The sequence below is a fragment of the Peromyscus leucopus genome, chromosome 11 (assembly GCF_004664715.2).
Source record: "Peromyscus leucopus breed LL Stock chromosome 11, UCI_PerLeu_2.1, whole genome shotgun sequence".
Taxonomy (NCBI): domain Eukaryota; kingdom Metazoa; phylum Chordata; class Mammalia; order Rodentia; family Cricetidae; genus Peromyscus; species Peromyscus leucopus.
In genome coordinates this window covers 36,603,648-36,627,979 of record NC_051072.1, presented here as the reverse complement: position 1 = coordinate 36,627,979, position 24,332 = coordinate 36,603,648, and the positions used below count along the sequence as shown (strand labels likewise).

General features: G+C 43.7%; 1 protein-coding gene across 1 annotated transcript in view; it reads left to right on the top strand.

Moving 5' to 3' along the window:
- Positions 1-1,664: 1,664 nt before the first annotated feature.
- Positions 1,665-24,332, top strand: part of Ankrd55 (ankyrin repeat domain 55) — a 95,636-nt gene continuing 72,968 nt past the window's right edge. Inside the window, 2 exon segments of the mRNA XM_028884426.2 lie at positions 1,665-1,917; positions 2,144-2,309. Of these exon segments, the coding sequence (XP_028740259.1) occupies positions 2,255-2,309 (55 nt within the window). The 5' untranslated portion in view covers positions 1,665-1,917; positions 2,144-2,254.

The following is a 24,332-nucleotide window of genomic DNA, read 5'->3' as shown; positions in this document are numbered from 1 at the left end:
GAGGCAAACCCAATCCTTGTGGCTCCAGCATGGCCAAGAGCAGAAGTTGCACCCACACGTGGAGCTCATTGGAAGATGCACCTTTCCTGTCTTGCTCACGTGTGTGTGCTCAGTGCCTCTAGCAATGACTGGAGCTCAGCACTCTTGCTGTAGTGGTGAAAGAATGCATGCCCAAGTCGATGCGAGGGAGGGGCATCTAAACCCTTCATGGTTCTCTTCCTAGGGGTTGAGAGGTAGCAATGCCTGCTGGTTCAGTGGACTTAAGCTGCCCCTCCTTGGGTATCTGCTACTATAATTTTTTAGCAGTTTTTCCTATCACCTACGTGATTCTGTAATTTTATTTTATTGTTCACTTATTGTGATCACTCGTGTCTATAACAATTGATAAAGAATCAGTCTCTGTTCTGCAGATGCAATGTGCACATTGTCAACCTGGCAGCATGACTTTTTTGAGTTTCATATGACAGATTCCTTCTTGTGTTCAAGATGCCACAGTAACAAAAAAAAAAAAAAAAAAAAAAAAAAAAAAAAATAAAATAATTAGTATTATTAAATATTTTTTTTTTTTTTTTTTTTTTCATTTTTTTGTGTTTGTTCACTTATTTTCATGTTTAATGATTAGCCAGTTGTGTGTCTTTTGCGCGCCCCTTTATACATACATAGCCTCACGAAACAACCCAACACACACAAAAAAAAAAAAAAAAAAAAAAAAAAAAAAAAAAAAAAAAAAAAAAAAAAAAAAAAAAAAAAAAAAAAAAAAAAAAAAAAAAAAAAAAAAAAAAAAAAAAAAAAAAAAAAAAAAAAAAAAAAAAAAAAAAAAAAAAAAAAAAAAAAAAAAAAAAAAAAAAAAAAAAAAAAAAAAAAAAAGTATAAACACAACACACACACACACACACACACACACACACACACAATGATTAATATAGCCATCCTCAGAGAAAAATGATTTATTTCCTGCATTTATTTCCAAATTCAAATATTTGTTAGTTAAAAAGAAAAAAAAAGGTTTGTCATTATCAGTGACACATAAAATGCCAGGTGATGTCACAATCCCATCACTGGGGTGGGGGGACAGATAGGAGAATCCTGGGGCTTGCTGCCTGCCAGCCTAGTCATGTGGACAAGGCACGGGTTTCAGGGAGAGACTGTATCTGGAAAAACAAAGGTGTCCCCAAAGAGAGATCCCTGAGATTAACCTCTGGTCTATACACGCATATGCACACATGCACATGTACCCACACCCATGTGCACACACACACAGATACAAAGCCCAAAACACACGTGAAATGTACTCATTTTATAAAAACACAAACAAATGAGCTGTAGAGATGCTTTCACATGGCAGTAAAGAGAGCCATCGAATGCAAAAGAGAGCAAGACTTCCCCACCTCGGGTTTTTGAGACTCGCGGATGAATTTGCCATTTTCTCAGCTGCTTCTCAAAGGTGTCCATTTGGTGACCCGTCCGGCTTCGTGCATAGTGCCGTAACACCCACCCTGGTGACTGCAGACTGTTTTTAGTTGGCGGCACAGAATCTGGAGCCTTGACCTACAACCTTGCAAACACCACTCCCCTCCCACAAGTCTCCTGTGTCAGGAGGAGACCACTGCAGGGAGCCTGCAGAAAAGCAGCGCCAGCGCATAATTTGCTCAGCAGGGCACGTGGCCTGCAGCCTCCCGCTACAATATTTACGTCCCATTCCATTGAGAGGGCCCCCTCTCTGCTCACGTGACCCAAATGCAGGTCTCACTGCGCCAAGAACAAACAGCCCGAACGCAGTCTGCGCCGGCGGCTCCGCACATGCTCCGTCTGGCCCCGAGAATCCTCACTCACTCATTGAGGTTTCCATTGGTTTAAAGCAACCTTCCAGCCGCGGAGGCTCGGAGACCTGCAGCGTCTTCCTGGCCCAGATCCAAGGTAGGCACCCCCACGAGGACGGTTTTATTCTAGGATTTGGACTGTTCTATCTGTTTGGGGGGGAGGGGTGTGTAATACTCACACATGAGTATAGATGATGAATGGGGATCTGGGAGTAACTCTTCCTCTCCACGGTTTTTAGAAGAAGAGTCTTTTTTTTTATCTCTTTTCAACGTTGGCCTTGAAGGCAACCTGCAGATCTAATGCACACTTAATTCTCCAACAGGAGTCTCAGCCAGCCATGCTGAAGCTGACTGACGTGTTGGCTGCAGCGCATGAGACGGTGTTTTCTCCTCGCCAGAGCCCTGGGTGGTTTTTGCCGTTCTAATGGTAAACGATGAGACAGGCTACCATGGATTTCAGCACCTCACCTGTGTTCGATCAGCAGAAAGGTAGAATGATGCTTTACTACGTTTTTTCGGTGCTGAGTACAACAGACGGGATTTCCAGTTGTAAGGAAAGATGTGAGCGTGTGTGTGTGTGTGTGTGTGTGTGTGTGTGTGTGTGTGTGTGTGTGTAAACCTGTTAAGCATGTTCTCCTCTAACTTGATAAGCTTTTAGGAAGAGAAAAAACAAGCGTATGGGCTTTCTGTCTTGCTGACATATTCCTAGCCCCATTTTAAAGCTTGGGTTTTAAGGCGTACCGGCTAATCTACATAGTGTCATCTTTATGCTATGTCTTAAAGCATATTAGAGAAAGTGATATCCGAATGCATCCCATGCCTCTTTCAGCCTGTAAATCTCGTATTTTGTCACTACAGCCTTCACGAGAGAGAGAGACTGTGGATTCCCCTCCAGGAGAGACATGAACCACAGACAGACCATGCTCACATAATAGCTCATTCAAGGCTGTGCAGTGACTTAATACTATATTATTTAATTGCGATGACAGAGTATTTTTTTTCTTACCCTTCATTTGCACAAAGGAGGTCATCTTCCACAGGAGAAGTAGGCTGTGAAATTAATTCGTCCTAACCGTCATCCAACATGCAGCCGTTCAGTCTGTGTGTGCGATTCTGCATATGCTGTGTGCCTCCACGAATCTGTTGGTCATCTGTGTAATTCTTCTGTGCATGGTGGGGGGGGGGTGGCTTCCACTCTTTAAATCTAACAGACATTTCTACAGCCTTGTTATGAAATAGCTGGCGTCTAACCCCCTCTTTACACGGAGATTCTTCAGCACCTCAAGATCCTTTGACGGTGTCTTTCTTTCAACTACAGCATGAAATGGTGGCTTGGGGGAAGCCTCATTAGGAAAATCCATTTCTTCTTTCTTTTTTTTTTCCCCAAATGCCGCTGCTTCAGGCCAGTATTGCCTCCCCTGGATCTATATCGGGCTTCATGAGCAAATGATGTTTGCTCAGTGGGGTTCTCAAATAACTTAGATTTCGGAGGCAGCTGGTTGATAGAGTCTTCTCCAAGTCTTATTTGGGGGGAGGGAGAGAGGGAGAGAGAGAGAGAGAGAGAGAGAGAGAGAGAGAGAGAGAGAGAGAGAGAGAGAGAGAGACTTGATAACATCTTGATTCACTTTGAGTCTGGAGACAGGCATTGTAGGGAAGAGCTTGGTCTAGTTCCCCTGACCACCCCCTTTTCCTCCCTGTACATTTTGTTCTACTGATGTTGATCAGTAGATGAGAACTCTGCTTCGAATCAAACTGCTCGTTTGCTGGCCGGAGAACAGTGCTGCTGAGCCATGGAACCACACAGACACACAATGGGCTTATTTGGGGGACTATTTTGAGGGAGCAGGGACTGATTACAGAACAAGTCCTTCAAAATGAAGCCATCTGTTCCAGTGTGGTGCTTTCTGTCTGGAGTGAGCTCAGGACATACCTAGGTGCTGGTTTAGAGTCTCTTCGTGCAGCCTCATTTGTGGGTGCAATTCACAGTAGCTCCTCTACCTGATTTGTCCCATCATATTAACCCTTTCCTTGCTCTCTCTGCCTGTCTCACTCCCTTCTCTCTGAAATTGGTACTCGATGGAAACAGAGGCTCCTACAGTCGCCGCTCTGAATGGCAAATCAGTTTAGCGTTGCAACCTTAGCCTGTTACCTAACCTCTCTTGGCTTTCATCTCCTTAGCAGGACAATGATGGGGATGATGTTTATGTAGCAGGATCATTACAAAAATCCAAAATGATACTTACGGAGCGCTGGCCAGATTACTGAGGTGCTGCGTTTTCAAATCATGGCTGCTACTGCTGCTGCTCTTGCTGGGTTTAGTGCCACCTGATCTTCTTTTGACCTCCTCTTGGCCTCTTAAATGTTCCCATCCTCAGTCAGGGCACTCAGTCACTGCTGGGTGACTAGGCTACATTCCATTTACTGTTCAGAACTGCAGGGGGCCACTCAGAGTAAGTTCTGAGAGACAATGAACTGAAACAAGGCCCATGTAGTTCTACTACCCCACTGACCCCTCCTCTACCTTAAAAGCATGGGAGAGCCCAATAGGTTTTCAAACCTGAATAGATCTCACTATTAAGTCATTTAGCAAACGGTGGTAAAAGGACTGGAAAGCTGAGTGTGATCATGTCAGCTTGATATCTGGTATTAAAGTGGGAGTGTGCTTCGATCACTCTGGGCATCGGCCTGGTGTTGGAGTATCTCCAGGAGTGGTACACCTCTTCAGGGGATCTTAAAGAATAAATAAATGAAAATGGGCTGAGTGTGGAACTTGAGGGAAGGATTTTACTACGGATCCTAACAATCAGAGAACAGAGACAAACAGCACCAGATTCACGGGCATATGTGGACAAAGACATTTCTTCTGGAAGAAGCTTACATATGTTTTGGAAACTTTCTCTAGGGACATGCAGATAAGTGTTTACCTCCTCCTTATAGACCACCATGGGCTGGGAGAACCAATGAATTTCTTGGATTTGCTTACAGAGCAAAGATGAGGAGTTGCAGGATCATGAGTGACCCCCCCCCCAAGCTGCCACACCACCACAAAATATCTCACGCCAACATGGATGATAACTTCTCTATCACTGCATAGATGGAGTCCTCCTTTACTGAACCAACCATAGCCTGTATGTTCTAGTACCTCCCAGGACCCCCAAGACCACATGCAGTTATGGTAGAATTACATACAAATGTCTGGACGTGTGGGAGGGAGTGGCCAGCATCTAAGACAAGACTCCAATGATCCCCCCAATCCCTCCTTCCTGAAGGAGTGTTCACAGTCAGCAGGCTGCATCTTGAGGGTCTCCTACAAGCATCCACAGCTGCTCTGATGAAAATGGCAGCTATTAGGCACAGAGGATAATGTTCTACATTGGATATTACACAGCCCACTGGGTCTTGAACTTGGCTGGACAGGAAATAGGCTGAGGGCTGGGGAGGCGTTGAAAATGGTGATGCCTGCCTCCCACCTGTGGAGTTTTCAATCAGACGGGTATGGGTATGGCTTTGTCCCCACCCCCAGGGTGTTCCAATAGGAAGCAAAATTGGAAACTGCTCGGTTCATCCCCCTAACATTTCAGGAGGAATGAGTGAGGCACAACAGAGCGGCTCGAGGTAGCTCTTGCAATAATCACAATAATCTGCCTGTTCCTAACAGAGAGGACCCAGACCTGGGCGCTCCTTATGTAGGCAACAAAGCAATGGTAAGCTTCCAATTCCTCGAGCTCTCTGGCCTAGCAACTGCTGGAGGTAAGCACAGCCCAGAACTCAGCTCGTGGCTGTGCAGAGACTGGGGGAGCCACATGCAGGGCTCTAAGGAGGTAAAGCTCTATGACTACATTTTTTTTTTCTACAAAGTCTTGTCTCAAGCCCCTCTAGCCGCCTGAGCCGACGCCTCTCTTTGGCTTCAGTCTCCTCTCTCACGCGCTGCAGATGGTTTTGCAGATCTACGAGGTCTCTGTGGGCTTCAGGACCAGGTTATCTGACTGGCCCAGATCCTGGCTTGCTTTGTCAACTTTAGAGGGAGAAAGGCCGAGTCTGCCAGGCTCCCTGCTCCTGTGTCTTGTGCTTTCTGTTCTCACCATAGCAACAGCTCTGATCCCACGTGTTCCTCCTGGCTGGCTTCCCTCTCGAAGCCCACATGCAAGAAAGAAGCGTAGTAAAATGATTTACTACAGAACCCAGAGGTTCCTGCTCCAGTCGACGTGCCCCGTAACTGGGGGAAATCTGCATTTCCACCTCTGCCCCAACTTGTAGAAAGAAAAGCTTTGCTGTGCCTGAAGGAATCCCTGGCCTCAGAAAGAGAACAGGAGACACAGACACTCTCTATGGCCTCCTTCATTCTAGTTAGTCAGCCCCGGTGTTGGCCACAGTGAGCAGGCCAGGTCCTATTGCAGTTCTGTGGGGAAACGGATCTGATGAGGCTGAGTGGGTTGTGTGCAGTCATCTCGGGACTACAGGCTCCTCACAGGCTGGGTCTCTTGTAGAAGCATTGCGATAAAAATGAGAGGAAGAGCCGGTCCTCTGCTCAGGGTGGTACAGTTAACCAGTATCCTTAATCTACTGTAATGAAGCACCATCCATGGGGCGCTTACGACAATGGAATCTTCTTTCCCACAGTTCTGGAAGAACATATGAAATCAAGATGTCAGCAGGAGCATACTCCTTCTAGAACTTTCAGGGCAGCATCATCCTGGCCTCTTCCAGTTTCCGCCTCTGCCTCATTCTCTGTCTATTAGGCTATGTGTACGCATCTCCTCTGTATATGGAGTCCATGGTGCAAGTCTCCAACTCCTGCTCTAGACAGTACAGGAAAAATATCTCATAATCTGTGACTTAACCCCACTATTTCATATCTAAGGTGCGTGTGTGTGTGTGTGTGTGTATGTGTATATGTGTGTGTCTGTGTATCTGTGTGTGTCTGTGTGTCTATGCACATGCACATGTGCATGCACCACACAGAGCAATAATCGTAGGTTCCAGGAGTTAGGACATGAACACATCTCTAGATCTACGTGAAATGAGACCTCTCAGAAAGCAGATGTGCTGGGCAGTGTTTTGTCAGCCTGACGCAAGCTGGGGTCATCGGGTAAGAGGGAACCTCAGCTAGGAAAATGCCTCTATCAGACTGGCTTATAGCAAGTCTACGGAGGCATTTTCTTAATTGTTGATGTGGGAAGGCCCAGCCCACTGTGGGCAGTGCCATCCCGTAGGCAGGTGGTCCTGGTTGTATAAGAAAGCAGGCTGAGAGCCATAGAGAGCAAGCCACTAAGTGGCCTTTCTCCGTGGCCTCTGCTGCAGTTCCCACCTCAAGGTTGCTTTGAGCTCCTGCTCTGAATTCCCTTCAGGACGGACTCTGAGCTACAAAGATGACATAAACTCTTCCTTCCTCAAGTTGCTCTTGGTTATGGTGTTCAGACCAATGCTAGAAAACCAAACTAGGACCTAAGGCAAAGTCGTAACATAACATGGTTTTGGGTAAAAGCCATTCTTATATATGCTATTTGGAAAGTTGGCATGTAGAGAGTACATCTCTTTGGTGCCTGCTTTGAACAGGCATTGTGTGTGGATAACACAGTGGGAGGGCTGATGTCTACTGAGCACTCAGCCCCTGTGCTAAGGACTACACCTAGATCAACTCATAGAATTCTACTATCTGCCGGGCAGTGGTGGCGCACGCCTTTAATCCCAGCACTTGGGAGGCAGAGGCAGGCGGATCTCTGTGAGTTCGAGGCCAGCCTGGTCTCCAAAGCGAGTTCCAGGAAAGGTGCAAAGCTACACAGAGAAACCCTGTCTCAACCCCCCCCCCCAAAAAAAAAGAATTCTACTGTCTGCTTCTTTCTTTTATTCCCCTTTATCAGCAGAATTCAGAAAGCGTGTGACCTAACCCAACATGACCACAGAGTAGAACAGCAAAGCTGGGATTCTAGCCTAAGTCTGTTGCTCTTCAAATCCCTGTCCTTTTTTGCCACAGCATGTTGTTTTATTGGGCAGCCATAAAACCCAACAGGAAAGTTAAGGCATCAACAACAACCAAAAATTACGTCGGCGAACCACTTTGTTTTACAATCAAGCTGTCGATCCCGTGGTATTTTAGATCAACACACAAATGTGCTGACTTCAGCGCTCAGCTTCTCATCTAAAATGGTAATGGCAAACAGAGAAGCTTGCATTTTGCTGAAAAAGCAAAAGTTAAAACTGCAGGGCCACAGTCAGACGCCTCCAGAGGAGGAATAAGCAAATTTGAAAGGATCTGAGGGAGAGAGAAGGGAGGGGAGGCGGAGGAGGCAGCGAAGAGGAGGATTCTTGGGTTCAGTTGGTGGTTTCAGGCTGAAGGACTGAATTGGAGGCTGGTGTTCTGATCGACGATGGTTGACGATAGTTGACGATGGTTGACGATGGTTGACGATGGTTGACGATGGTTGACGATTCAGATGAAAGGGGAGTGCATTGCAAATCACTACCCACAGGATTAGAATCGGAGTCTCTGCTGCCTCTGAGGTGATGCTCAGCCTTGTCCCTCTCTGGCTTAAGGAAGGAGAACAGAGGGAAAGAGGGATGGGAGAAGAATCACTTCACCCAAGTTCTGGGCCACTCAAGACCAAGGCTGCTTCTGCTTCCTTCTCTGTTCTGCCTGCTTCTTCCCATCAGCCAGCTCTGGAGACAGGTTATGAGAGACTGTCCATCCCGGAGATGGCCAAGGCCTGCATCTGTTAGGGCCTCAGAAGATCCCACCTCCAGCAACCTGAGCATCCCCCTCCTTCACTCTACTCAGCACCTTTAATGGGTCACATCCCTTAACAAGGCATGATTGGGTGCTGGACACTAGGAGTGTGTTGCTAGGGACGGCATTCTTCACCACAGGACAAATCTGTTGCTAGGGGTAGGAGTCTGGGAATGGTATCCAGGGACTAAAGAAGTCCCAGCTTGGGTAGCCATGTCTCTGGTATCGACTCTGTTGTTTCTCATGACATCCCCAGATCCGTTTCAGACGTCCGAGCCTCAACTCAGGCAGGACTGAACTGGATCGCCACGCTGTGAGTTCTCCCTCTTCTCTGTTCATCAACTCCACAGTGTTGCAGGACAGAGCGTCTCTGTGGGTTACTTCCTACCTATGGGGTTCCCCTCTTTGGGGCCACGTTTTTGCCACCTAAAAGAAAACCACTACACTTCTAGCTGTTATTTTGATGAAACCAACCTCTTACCCACCCACAAGATAAGGGCCAAGGTGAGAAGGCAAAGATCTGAGGCAGGGAGGCTGGGATTGGTGTGAAAAGGGGCATGTGGCTGGACCAGCCACCATCTCACGGAAAGACTGCTTCCAGCGGTTGTCACATGCTGAGTGTGCTCGGAATTCTCTGAAGGCCTGTGGGGCATTTAGTGCGGTGTCCACTGATCCTATTGAGTCTCGAACCTTCTGCGTCTCAGATGTTGATTTGCCTTTTAAAGTCATGAGAGTTTCACCCCACGATTAACTCTCTGTTAACAGAGGTGTGTGTGTGTGTGTGTGCGCTCGCTCGCTCGCTATTAAATATCCTTCATTTGTTTCTGTTTGTGAAAATTGAGGCTAGCACTTGGTCATTAGATTGTTCTGTGTCATTGGTTATATTGGGGAAGGAGAAGTCACCGTATTCTGCGCAGGAAGCATTTCCATTTCTAAATGGGCCCTCAGAACATAAAATGTATGCACATAGCAGGCACGGGCTCTAATCAGTTTTTAGCTTTTTATTTGAAAATAATCTCTTGTGGGGGGGTGATATATGCACACTTGGGGATGTCATAGGGAGGTCAGAAAAAGATATAGGTGTCCTGCTCTATCTCTGTCGGCCGAACTCCCTTGAAAAGAAATCCAAAGCAATACAAGAGTAAGCACAGGTCAACAATGTAGTATTACCTTATCTGGCGAAGAATTTTGTTCTTCATAGCCTCACCCCAGCCTGTTCCCAACTCCTCAGTAGCAAGATGGCTCTACAGCACTCATGGGTATCAGCTTCCAGAGAGAACCAGTCCAGCCAAGACTGTTAACTCCTATTAACAGTTACAGTAAGAGCTAGAGCTCCATTTCCTGTCTCGGGCATGGTGGCAAACATCTTCATTCCGAACATCTCCTTTAATCCTTGCCACAGACTCTGAGACAGACTCCGTGTTTGCTCTACCCAGGGTTGCAGGACTGCCCAAGCCAACAAGACAAGGGCTGAGTGTGGTGGTATTGTGTTCCCCAAAATATTGTGTACTCTAATAAATTTATCTGGGGTCAGAGAACAGACAGCCACTAGATACAAAGGCTAGAAAATGGTGGCACTCACACCTTTAATCCTAGCATTCCAGAGATAGAAATCCCTCTGGATCTCTGTGAGTTCAAGGCCACATTGGAAATAGCCAAGCATGGTGACACACGCCTTTAATCCCAGAAAGCCAGCCTTTAATCCCAGGGAGTGGTGGTAGAAAGCAAAAAGATATATAAGGCGTGAGGACCAGAAACTAGAAGCATTTTGGCTGGTTAAGCATTTGGCCTGGTTAAGCTTCAGGCTTTGGAGCAGTAATTCAGCAGAGAGCCATTCGGATATGAGGACACAGAAACATCCTGTCTGAGGAAACAAGATCAGCTGAGAAGTTGGCCAGGTGAGGTTAGCTGTGGCTTGTTCTGTCTCTCTGACCATCCAGCATTTCACCCCAATAACTGGCCCCGGATTTGATTTTATTAATAAGAACTTTTAAGATTCCTGCTACACCGGCGTTGGTGGCGCACGCCTTTAATCCCAGCACTCGGGAGGCAGAGGCAGGCGGATCTCTGTGAGTTCGAGGCCAGCCTGGGCTACCAAGTGAGCTCCAGGAAAGGCGCAAAGCTACACAGAGAAACCCTGTCTCGAAAAACCAAAAAAAAAAAAAAAAAAAAAAAAAAAAAAAAAAAAAAGATTCCTGCTACAGCCGAGCAGCCTTGCTAACTCAGGCTACGTGTCCCGGCACCTTGTCTCTCCTGCCAGTCCACCCCACCAGCCTTTTACTGATAGGTAGCACCAGGAGGCTAAGAAAGCTGGAGTTCTTGACAGAGCACGATTCTTCCTCTCATCTGCTGCCCCTGGGCTGGGCGTCTCTCTGCAGAGAGATGGTCCAAGAAACCTCAGCTCCTAGTGGCAGCCCAAGCTCTTCCAGGGTGGGGTGAAACATTCTCCGTGGAAGCTGGCCTGTGGAGCAAAGAATGGCCTCAGCATGTGAGCCAGGGAATGGGGAGGGGCTCAAAGAGCAAGAGGAAGCACTGGAATGTAAAGCATGGAAGCCTGTGGTGGCCCGAAGATTTGCGGGGACAGGGTTTAGCTTCCATCATAGAAGCTTCTGAGCCCCCTCAGCTTCCATACCCTCCGTCAGCTTCCAACCCCCCAGCTTTCCAGCCCCCCTCAACTTCTGAGCCCCCCTCTCAGTTTGTTCTGTATAGCAACAAGTTGACATTTCTCAAGAAGACAGTTCCGAGACCCGGGGTGCTATAAACAAAGGCACATGACACAGCCCCTGACAAAGAAGAATCTTTTCAACCTGGCCCTTTGCTGGTTGGATGTGGTCCTGCCAATTTCATCACTGAGACCACACCTTCCATCAGAACGCACAGCTGTTTTTTAACATCTTGGTTTTTAAATCAGTGAGAGGGGCATCTAAATCCACCTGAGACGGTGCTCTTCGTCTTTGCTTGTGTGAAAACATTGTCCTAGGCTTTGGACATAAGCAGGCCGACTGGTAGGGACCACTGAACACAGGGAGGAACTGAGACGGATGCAAAGGGATCCACTTTCTGCTGGTCCTAGAACAATTTAAAGATGGATCCTAAAACTGCGGTTTCAACACTTGGGTACCATCCAAACTCCTCAGCTTTATATTGCCTTAGTAATTACTGCAGTTTTGAGGCAGACCCTTATTATTCTAATAATTATAGTTTTAAAATATTTGGGTATTTCATAGAAGAAACCTCCTTCAATATTGATTTGGTTAAATTAGATATCCTCACCCACTCTTTTGTTTCTTGTGTTTGTTTCTGTGTGGGGGATGGTAGCACAGTCATGCCCTTTCTATGAATAATAATCACACTTTTAGAGTTGGAAGTTAACTTAATGAGCTTATAACCCCAGAATCTTCCCTCTTTAATGTGAAGACTGAAACACGGAAGGATGGTCACTGAAGCCACACCGACTACTCCGATTATAAGGGTGCCTCATGCAGTTTAATGTCTGGGCCCCTAGCTCTTTTCACTTTGTAAGCCAAGATGATGTTGCTAAAAAAAGGTGTGATACAAAGGTTGAATTGATTAATACACTCAAAGTACCTGGAACTGTGTCTGGCCCGTGGGAATTGCTTAGTAAGTGCCACTGTAGTCTGTGGGGACTTGAAAGATAGGTACAACAATCCCCTTAAGATTTAAGTAATACATGCAAGCCCTTGGAGCCACCCCAGCTCATAATGATGACTTGGAAAGTGCTGGTGACTATTACAAATGACTCATCTGTGGTGGTATTGTGTTCCCCAAAATATCGTGCACCCTAATAAACTTATCTGGGGTCAGAGACAGAACAGCCACAATATTAAACATAGAGGTTAGGCAGTGGTAGCACACGCCTTTAATCCTAGCATTCCAGAGGCAGAAATCCATCTGTTCAAGGATACAGCCAAGCATGGCGACTCACGCCTTTAATCCCAGAAAGCGAGGCTTTAATCCCAGGGAGCGATGGTAGAAAACAGAAAGGTATATAAAGCATGAGAACCAGAAACTAGAAGCATTTGACTGGTTAAGCTTTTGGCTGGTTAAGCTTTTAGGCTTTGAGCAGCACAGTTCAGCTGAGATTCATTCTGGATGAGGATTGAGAAGCTTTCAGTCTGAAGAAACAGGATCAGCTGAGGAATTGGCAAGGTGAGGTAGCTGTGGCTTGTTCTGCTTCTCTAATCTTCCAGCGTTCACCCCAATACCTGGCTCCAGGTTTGTTTAATTAATAAGTCCTTCTAAACAATTCATGCTATACTCATCTAAGGTTATTTGGACAAGCCACCTCCCCAAGTTCAAGCTATCTTCTGCTCTGTAACAGATTCATGACAGAGCACCTCTTTTCAATTGGTAGGTGCCGAAAACCATAGCAGAAGAAAACTAATCTCTCTAGGCCACTGGTAGATCTTAGAATGTTGCTACTGGTCTTACCTCATCACCCTTTGTCTACAGTGGGAGGATGCATATCCGCAAACCAACGTATCCAATTGGGCTGACTGTGAGATGCGTTTTTTTGCTACCGTGAGCCTAAACTCTAACTTGATGACGCTTCTGGGCCCCACAGCTTGTACAATGATGCAGAATGGGGAATAGGCTGCTCTAAGACAGAATGTAAGGTGGGCATGTGGGGTGTCCATCCTGAACCACAGAAAGGTCAAAGTTCAATGGATTGTATGGGGTCTTTGCATGCTGGTGAGAGGGCAATTAGAGACCACAGTGCCAGGGCAGTTACAGGCTATGGCACCTGTGGGTCAGAGGGTAGAATCTGGGCCTAACAGCCTTCAGCTGAGTTTCACCCATGCAACATTGGCTAAGTCACCTCCTCACTCTGAATCTGGGTTCCTTCACCCACAAAATGAAAGTAATTGCAGCCCCCACTTCCAAAAACGAGCATTAAATGATTAGGTGTATAAAGAGTGCTCATCACAGTGCCTGGCCTAGACCAAGCACTACGTGAGGGTTTTTCATAATTGCAAATATTACTGAGACAGCGACAGGGTCCTCAAAAGACCCTGTGAGCCCCGAGGTAGCATGGGGCAGTGGGTGCCCTTGCAGTGACTGGGAGGTGGTCTGCGGGAATACTTGTGAGGTAGTTTTCACTAACGTTGGCTTTGCGTTCTGATGTCTTCAACAGTGCTCCCAAAAAGTTTTAGAATCTCAAAACTGTGCAAGAAACAGCAACAACAAAAGGCTTTACCGTGGAAAACCTGTGAGAGCCTGAAATGTGGGTGTGGTGGGCACCTGCTGCATTGCCAAACTCATGCATGAATCACTGCAGAGGATAGTTCTAAGGGGTCCCTGCTTCCCACGCCATAGTTCCTTGCTGGGCTATATGAGGCCCCTCCTCGAAACTGTTGATGATTTAGTATCTGACCAGGTGGCCATTATAAATTAGTGGAGGAAAAGGAATTACCCAATAATTGACTTGTTGGCTAAAGTCAATTATACAAAAATAAATTTTAAAAAATCACGTCAAGCAAAGTTAAACATTTACAAATAAGTCAGTATAAAGTTCAACAAGGAAGACCTTTGTAATCACAAATGCAATGGTAAAAGTTTTCAAATGCAGTATGAATTGATTTTTGACTATATAAATGCTGAAAAGCCTGTTCCTAAAACCAAAGAAAAACTTAGCCAAGCCAGACTGAGAACATGAGTGCAAACGAATGGGTAACCATGGCTGCAGCATTGCTAAGGGATGAAGGGTAAAGGTCCCTACTGCGTAGGAAGCTCTTCCAGCAGACTGATGCCTTGAAGTAAAAAGAGGTCAAGTTCAACAGTAGATAGCTAATTCATAAATGTCCACACAGATGAAAATGTCTTAGGAACAATAAAAGAAATGACTGTTAAAAATGATATAGTAGTCTCCTTTCTTTGTAGTATTAATTTATGAAGAGTATTATTAATATGCAGTATCCTTGGGGCTGAGGAAAAAACAGTATTTAAATGCCTAATAATAAGTAAATTATCAAATTAGCTGTTTTAAAGTTCAATCATTCACATTTCAGCCATATTTTTACAAGCAATATTTTGAAATATTTTGACATGGTAACTTGTTTATACTCTGGTATTATATAATCTTGTTTATATGGAAAGCAGAAAAACTCCAAACTATTTTTATTAGCATGGTTATACTTTTATAAGTAACATATGCTCCAAACTGTTAGCTATTGTTTATTTCAACATTAAAATGGTTTCAGTGAAGACTACCCAGTGGGTAAACCCTTGCTGAAAAACCCTGACAGCCCAAATTTGATCCGAGAAATGAAAGGACAGAAACCAATCCCAAAGCTGTTCTCTGACCATCACACCCACACCCCCTTATTCATATATGCACATCACACACACACACACACACACACACACACACACACACGCACGCACGCACGCACGCACGCACGCACGCACGCACACTGATAAAAATAATACAAACACCTTTTAAAATGTGTCCTCAGTGTTAGTCAAACCCACACAGGAGCTCAGAGAATTTCAGTCAGTTTCTCCAATCCTGTCACAGTCTCTCAGTCCTCAGAGGTAATATCATGCAAGAGAAATGTGGGATCTACGTTTCTAGTCTAGTCAATTGGCCCTGCACCTGTGACTGACAGAAGTCCTGGCTTCAAATTCAGACAGGTCACTGTCCTAACCTCTGAGGGCCACACTGACTTCAGGAAGTAGCACCTCCCCCAAATTTCTTTCTCCTATCCCTTGCCTTGTGGCCTCACATCTGTTAGGACCTATGAAGCCCTTGCTTGTTCCTTAGGACTATCCCTTATCTTTTCTGTTCCCGTTTAAAATGCCTGAAATAGGACTTCAGTCTTGTTTATTTGGAGTTGATGATGGAGAACCAAAGAGAGTCCAGAGTCTCAGTCGCAGGGGAAGACGGACCTGAGAGATACTCGTGACTACACACTCTGATCCAGCTAGATCCCCGCCTCCAAGCCCACCTCCTGCTAACCCCCCTCCTTACCCTCCTGCAACATCATGCAATGGGTAGAAGTAAGGGTCCTAGGAAGGGGCGGGGATGGATACAACCCCTCCTGGCCTATAAGTAAAATAAGTATCTATAAGACACCAAATTTTTTTTAAAATTGTATTTATTTATATGGGTATGGGCATTTTGTTTGCATGTATGTCTGCACCCCACATGTGTGTCTGTTTGTCCTTGGAGGCCAGAAGAGGGCATCAGATCCCCAAGACTGGAGTTAGAGACAGTTGTGAGCTGCCCTGTGGGTGCTAGGAATCGAACCTGGGTCCTTTGTAAGAACAGCCAGTGCTCTTAATCACTTCCAGCCACCAACACCAACATTTTAATGCTGATTACCTTTGCATATATATTTTCTTTTTATCTGGATTTTCATAATTTTTAAATGAAAAAGTAAAATAATGTAAAATGACAGGTCAATAAAATCAAAATGTCCATGAATAGGACTCAGACATCAGTTGTTTGTTTATTTTTTGTTTTGTTTTTGTTGCAAATCTCCAAGGTAATCCTAATGTGCAGTCAGGACTGAAAACCAGGGATGTCTTAACTTGTTTGTTTTACCAAAGACTCTGGACTCATATTGATACACAAATAACTTGCTTGGTTTTCAGAAAGAAATTCAGATTAAGAAATGGTTTCTGCTGTCACTTTTTCAGTATTTTGAAATCGTATGCTTAGAGCTCTGATGTGATGGTTTAAGCCAACTTTGCTTAAGCTACATGCCCGCAGTATGTGAGGGCTGAGGGTGGATTCAACTCTTACAATGCCAAGGGCATGCCTCTAAAATTGCTTAAAGAAGCAGCCATCTTCCACCTTGACCAGCTCTAGCCCAAAGGTTATAAACCATAATCCTTCACTTCTTATGTCTACCCCTCTTCAGATTGCCAATTTGGAAAGAATATGCTATAAAATCAGCAAATATATAATCAATGTATCAAATACCACTCTTATGCATAGTTTCTAAAATTTAGGAATTTTTTCTTTAATAAATGAAAAGTCATATAACCCAAACAGCTGTGTATTCTAATAAGGTCCTATGGAGGATGATTATACACCAAGTAAGGTTTTATTCATTGCTTTAATGAAGCAAGTAAGTAACCTAATAATTATCCCAATGATGAAAAGCTGTTGTATTTCAATCCCTTGTAGACATCTTTATTGTCAACTTGATTTGATTTGTTCATGTAATGATAGGTGACCCAATATTTGTCTTTCTACAGATGTTAGGCAGACACAGAGAATATTAATCAGAAAAGGAAATGGAGAGGCGAGCTGTCTGCTCAAGGACATCACCAAGATATGCTTGCTCAGAACCTACTGAGATACAGGCTGAGAGTGGAAAGCATTAGTCCACAACATGACCCTTCCATGTCTCTGGTTCTTCAAAAATCTCTCTTCTGGTTTGTGCCCACCTAATTCATTCTGAACCTATAGGAAACAATGCCAAACTCTCTTTCCCAGCATTTCAGAGCAGCTGTGTGTTTAACAGAATCTGTTCCTTTCCAGTCGAATCAAATCCTGCTTCTTTTACCATTTCTCACCCCTCCCAGAGCTCCCAAAACATGGTAAAAGCCTGACTCTATCACCTAGCACTTTGAGAAAATGAAAATGGTAAAAACAGTCACATAGTTGTTTCAAAATAACAATAGGAGAGTCCACATAATACTTATCTATTTTTCAGTTTCCAAAGCCAGCCAGGCTAACACCACCCTTTATAAAAATGAATGTAAAATTTATACATGCATAATTAACAAAGAACTAATGTAATATATTAACATCAAGAGTTCCACAAGAATATAACAGGTGACAAATCCATCTGCATTTGAAAAATGAACCCTGAATCGATCGATAAATACAATTATCCTACTTTAAAGGTTCTATAATTTAAAAAAAAACACATCTTTTTAAGAATTAGATTGCTGACAAGGCATGCTGTGAATGTTTCCTAAGTTGGGAATGGCAGTGCATGCACATAATCTTAGCATGAGGTAGACTGAGGCAGGAGAATCACCAGCAGCTCAAAGCCAGTGAGTTCAAGGCAAACCTGGGCAATTTACCAAGCTCCTGTCTCAAAACAGAAACCACAACATCCAACCCCTAGGCATGGTGAAGCATGCCTCTGATCCCAGCCCCCACTAGAAAGAGACGGAAGGACCGCTGTACATCGAAGCCAGAATTCAGCGGAGTTCCCACCAGCCAAGGTTGCACAACACTTTCAAGGCTCTCTTTTAAAAATTGAGTAATCATTTAATTAATCAATAAATAAATACCCCAAAATAAGAAAAAAAAAGTATCCTTTAGAGAGGCATCTTTACTTGTTCCTGTATTGCAGGGTGCTTCAAACTCTGACTTGTATTCAACAGCATCAGCGGTCCCCTGGCCCAGAGCCCAGTCAGGGACCATAAAGATTCTTCCTCACCAGAGGGTGGCAATGTTGTCACATGGAGCCATTATGGTGCCGTGAAAGCCTGGCACCTCCTGAAAGGTGCAAAGGCCTTACTTCTTTATGAATAGTTAGGTCCTTCTAGGTTGCCCCAAAATGTAATTTCTCTGCTGTTCCGTAGTACCCGGGATAACTGTATGGAAAGAGAGAGGAATCTGAATTAGAAGAATGCCCTATGAAACATCCCTTTAAATGATTTTATTGCCCCGTCATAATAGCTCAAGGATGTCTCAATCACCACTTAGACATCTGTCTTCCCACTGGATTATGTCATTTTAAAGGATGGAAACTCTGCCCCTTAGCGACCAGGCTGTTGCTGTCCATAGGAGATGCAGCATCCATGGATGACTGAATACTTCAGTTCTCCAGAGGCAATCAGTCCTATGTGAAAGAATAATCTGAGATCTGCAGATCCCTCTGTAAGTGCTCAGAATGAATTCCAATGTCACGGGTCAATCAATGGTGAGTTCAGTCACCCAGGGATCCTCAGAATAGAATAAACTGAAGGCGGTGTCTCAGATCAGCTGGCTTGGACTCTGAAAACTAAAACGACCTTTACACTGGCCTGGCCCTTCCGCAGGTGTTAATCTGACCTCGAAGCAATTTCAACAAAATGGACTCAGGAACAAATGTAAGAGATGACTTTCCTAAGAACTCCACAGTGACCCGAGGGCACAGCCATCATTGGAACCCTAAAAATGGAACCTGCACCTATGCAAAATTTGGGGAGCTCAGAGCACCCAAAACTTGGCTAAGAGTGAGCGAGCTGTATACCTGAAGCCCTAGGGTCAGCACTAGGCCCTCGGGATCAAATAAACAATTTCTAATATGACCAGAAACCAATTAGGTTTTGGGCATGTAAAATAAGGAAAGAGGCCTAGAAGTGATGGCGCACGCCTTTAATCGCAGCTCTCGGGAGGCAGAGGCAGGTGGATCTCTGTGAGTTCAAGGCCAGCCTGGTCTACAGAGCGAGTTCTAGGACAGCCAGGGCTACACAGAGAAACCCTGTCTCAAGAAAGGAAAGAAAGAAAGAAAGAAAAAGAAAGAAAGGAAGGAAGAAGGAAGGAAGGAAGGAAGGAAGGAAGGAAGGAAAAAAGAAAGAAAGGAAAAGGAAAAAAGAGAAAAAGATGATACCAAAAATATCTGTCTATCCTTATATTTTTTAGGTAAAAATTAATCATTTAAAATAGTTACCTGTTTCATTTTGTTTTACCTACCAGAGTATTTATAAAGGTCAGAGTCTTCTGTAAGTTCACAATTTATTGGATTCAACAGAAGTTACTGGGGAACTGTTGTACAGTTTCTGAGCACACGCTGTCTGAGGCATTCTTACCTCACTGCAGGCTAGAGATAGTTCACAGACAACACCAAACAGTACTGCTTCCGCACACTTTTGTTTTCCTTGATCATTACAATTTTTACCTTTATTTTCTTTATACAGTAACTGTTTTGGCATTAGTCACTTCCTGAGTAAACCCAAAGCTCCCTTTGAACAAACCCCAGAAATCAATTATGGCCTCAGAAGTAACCTCTTGGATGGCTTTACCCTTTGCCAACCTTTCCTGTCTGTGTATAAATCAAGAAATGTTTTCTTTATGTTCTCTATAGCATACATTTAATATTAGAAGGTCAGAATTTTAAAAATACAGTTGTTTGGTTTTTTAGAATGTCAACTTTTCCAGGAACTGTTTCCTTACGTGTTGTATTATAAAGGTATTTACATAGCTATTAACCTTCCTTACTTGTATTATTGAAGCATTTGCTTAACTATAATCTTCCCTTACTTGTTGAATGATTGAAGTGTTTGCCTACCTCTGTCTGAGTACTCAAAGGCACCTTGAAGGAAGAAAGATTCCCTTTGACTCCGTAGCAGAGGGTTGAGTCCTTTGTGCAGGCAAGGCATGATGAAGCAAGACAGTTCACATCACCACAGTAAGAAGGCATCCTAAAGAATCCCAAAGGGGCCTGGAACAAGAGACCCCCTCAAGGACCCACCCCCAACATGACTTCCTCTAGCTAGACCCCCCTAATGATCTCAGAACCTCCCAAAATGGTACCACCCACTGATATCAATCCCCTAATACATGAACCTTTCGGGGAGGCACATTCTATCCAAACCATTAACAACGATCATCGTACAAAGCTCTGTCTACCCTTTTAGAAGTAAAATACTAATGTAAAGTAGCAAGCACACATCTCTCCCAACATTTAAGAGGAAAAAAAGCTTGGTTAACTTTGATAAGCATAAGCAATGTAAATTCACTATAGAGAGTCTAGAAAATATAATAGGTTCAGAACTTGTCCAAGACATTCAACATTTTTATTGTGCTCTTCTGGATCTTTCTGTATTTCATGTATATACACACATAAAATGTTTTAAAACTTACAGCCAACATTTCTTCACATGGTGCTTCCTATTCCTTCAGGCCATGTCTCTCTCATTTCCTCTACTGTTAGTGTCCCTCCCTCTGTGTGAATTCTAGACTCGATCTACGTGCAGCTGTGCGAAAGTCTATCTGTTTAGGCTTCATACAGAGAGGCAAGAAGCATTCAAAACTTGTTGCCTGGGAAGAACAATAGACACATGATGAATTCATGGAGCTGGATAGGTAGATGATTAAAGATAGATACATACATAGAAAGATACATAGAGAAAAGAAAGGTGTGTGTATCGTCTAATTGTATAGAGTTACTGGAAGATGGTAAGTAGGTTTGTGACCTTTTGTGGAAAAAAAAAAACACTCCTGCCCCTATTTTAGATTCCAAAGGACTGTCTATCATTCTTTCCTTCGTACTTGTTATTTCTGCAACATCTTTTCTCACTTCTGAAGAAATTCTTCCTACCAACTGCAAGGTTAGGCCTGGGATCTCCACTCACCATGGTTTAGACTGGGCATTTCTACACAGGCTCTAGGGAAGTGCCTTCCTGTTCCTAATCACTAGTTTCATAACTTAGTAGCCTAAGCTGAGCAAACTCTGAGGCTCATTTTAATCAGCCTTGTGGATCTTCCCTTGCCCTGTCTTTGTGCTTCGCTCCAATGTCCTTCCAAGCATACGTCCTAAATGGTCTTCCAGGCAAGACTACCCATCTTCAATAACAAGATGCCTGTTTGCTCTGGACGTGACCTGGAACATCTCTGTCAAGCTCCAATAACCCAGTTAACTTTTCCTGTCACTGATTCACTGTTACCTCTAACTGCTTAGAGTCACAGAACAATTTAATTGTAGAAATGTTTGCATAAAAGCCCTTTGAACGCAGTGCTATTCACAATAATAACAAAAGAATAAAGTAGTTAGGGATAAACTTAACTCAGAAGGCAAAAAGATTTGCGTACCCCAAACCACAATGAGTTATTGAAGTAAATTAAAGAAGTTGGCAATAAGTGAAAAGATATCCTGTGCTTCTTGAGTTAGAAAATCATATTAAGATGTCGCTGCTTCCCAAAGAAAGATTGTACTGTAGATTCAGTACAATCTCTGTCAAAACTCAATGACATTGTTCCAGAAATGAGAAAATTCATTCTAAAAATGCATGTGGAATCTCAAATGAACTCCCAGACATTTCAGACAGTTTTACAAAAGAAAAACAAAATTAGAGGGAGGCTTCACTTTCCCTAATTTTAGAAGTTATTCTAAAGCTGCAATAATCAAAAAGTTTGGTATTGGCATGAAGGTAGTAGTCATATGGAGCAATGGAATAGACCTAAGAGTTCAGAAATGATCCCATACATCTACGGTTAGCTAATTTTTAAGAAGGATGCTAAGATCACTCAGTAATGGTCTTCAAAATATAGTGCTTGAGAAACTAGATAGTCACAGGAAAGAAAGAGCTTAGATTCTCACCTTGTAGAATATTAAAGACCCAAGCACAATGCCTAGAACCATAAAACTCTTAGAAAAAAGCCCAAAGAAGGAGAATCTAGCAATGGATTTGGCAATGCTTTTCTGGATATGATATCAAATGCACAGCCAACGAAAAAGAAACATAGACAAATTGGATTGTGAGGTACTATTAACAGTGCAAACAGCAAAGCCATGGAGTATGAGAAGATGTTTGTGCATCAAACATCTGATACTGGAGTTACTGTCAATAATAGAGTTCTTCATACATCCCTACAAGCCAACACCACAAAACAACAAGTCTTATTCCAAAGTGAACAAAGGATTCTAAAAAGCATTCCTCTACAATTCCTCCAAAAATAGAGGGACAGTCAACAACACATGAAAAAGATGTGCAACATTGCCCATCATTAGGGAAATGTAATTCAAAACCACAGCTAAAGACCACTTCCTACTCGAAAGGATGGCTGTTATAAAAAGTAATGCATTGTCACACACAATAAATAAGTGCAAAGAGATGTGGGAAATTAGAACCCGTGGGCAGATATGGTGATATAAAATGATAAAGCTGCCTTGAAAAAAAATAATCTCTTAGCAGGGGGTCTCTATTGCTCTGATTAAAATACCATGACCAAAAGCAACTTGAGGAAATTGTTTATCTCATAACTCTCAGGTCACAACCCATCACTGAGGGAAGTCAGGGCAGGAACCTGGAAGCAAGAACTGGAAGAGAGACCATAGAGGAGCATGGCTTACCACTTGCTACCCATGGCTTGCTCAGTCTGCTTTCTTATATAACGAAGGACCACCTGCACAGGGATGACACCACCCACAGTGGGCTGGGCCCTCCCACATCAATCATCAATCAAGAACATGCCCTATAGATTTGCCTATAAGCCAATCTTATGGAGGCATTTTCTCAGTTGAAAGTCCCTCTTCCCAAATGACTCTAGCTTGGGTCAAGCTGACATAAGACTAACCAACACAAACGATATGATGGATTGTTAAAAACTGAACATGAGCCAGGTGGTGGTGGCACACGCCTTTAATCGCAGCTCTCCAGAGGCAGAGGCAGGTGGATCTCTGTGAGTTCAAGGCCAGCCTAGTCTACAGAATGAGTTCCAGGACTACTCAAAGAAACCCTGACTTGGAAAAAAAAAAATTGAACATGAAAACAGTATAATCACATGATCCAGCAGTTCTACTTTTGAGGGTATACCCAGAAAAGGTGAAAGCAGAATATCAAGGCAATTTGTGCACGCCTGTTCACTGCAGCGTTACAATAGCCAAGAGAAAGACAACCATGAAAAACCAAGAAAGAAAAACCATGTGTCCATCGAAAGATAAATACAGTATGGTTGGTTCATATATAGGAAAAAATATTACTCAACATTCAAAAGGAAGGAAAATATATTCAAAAGGAAGAAAAATATATTCAGATACATATTCCTCCATGGATGAGCCTCACAAACATTCTGCTAAGTGAAATAATCTAATCACAAACAGACAAATACTGTTGATTCCACAGATGAAAAAAACCTAGAGTCAGATTCACAGACAGAGAGTAAAGTAGTGCTTTCCGGGGCCTAGAAAGGAAAACATGGGGGTTACTGTTTAATGGGTACAGAGTTTTGGAAATGAAAAGGGCTTGTGGAGGGTGGTGGTAGTGGTTGTATGGTGCTTTGAATGTCTTAAGGCCACGGAACTGGGCAGTTAAAAGTGCTTAAAAATTGTAAATTGTATATTGTGTGTGCAAACATCTAGACCATGATCTTGACCTCATGGAATTATCTCCAGAACAAACCCACTTACTTTCCTGAACTATTCACGAGGCACAAATGAAATCCACTGCATCTCATTCTGGCCACCCTCCTCTGTTTCCAGTCTCCTCCAGTCATATTTAACCCACAGGCTAGAGATCTCAGTACGACACTGATCTGGGAAGAACGGAAGGGCCCTGACACCTCCCTCAATATGGTTATAATCAGTTATCAGCTGGAGTTCCTCCTCGTCATTAAACATTAATTCCTGTGGTGCTAATATCCATCTAATACCTCCTGTTCTTTGCTAATGTGCCTCTGCTAAAACTGTCCTTGCTTAGAACTCTCTCACAGACTGAAAAGAAAACTAAAGTTTATAATAATACAAAATAATACAAAATGACAAGCCCAAGCACAAACAAATAAAAGGAATGTATTGATTGGCACATGTAAATGTGGCCTGAGGTGTGGTGACCCGGGTGTGTAAGTGATGTGGAGAGGCCACAACTCTTTCCTTCACCCAGCTCTTCTCAGCTGGTTTAATCTTCATTCTTCTTAGACGGGCTTTCTTTCCATCCAGAAGCTGACGGCAAGCTTCCCAATCCATGGGTGGTGAAACGGAGAGAGAGCAGCGCTCTCAACCATCCCAGCTAGATTATGTTTGCGTTTCACAAACTCTAATCGGGTCACAGCCCTCAACGTATCACCTTGGCCACAATGATGTAAATTCTTAATAGCG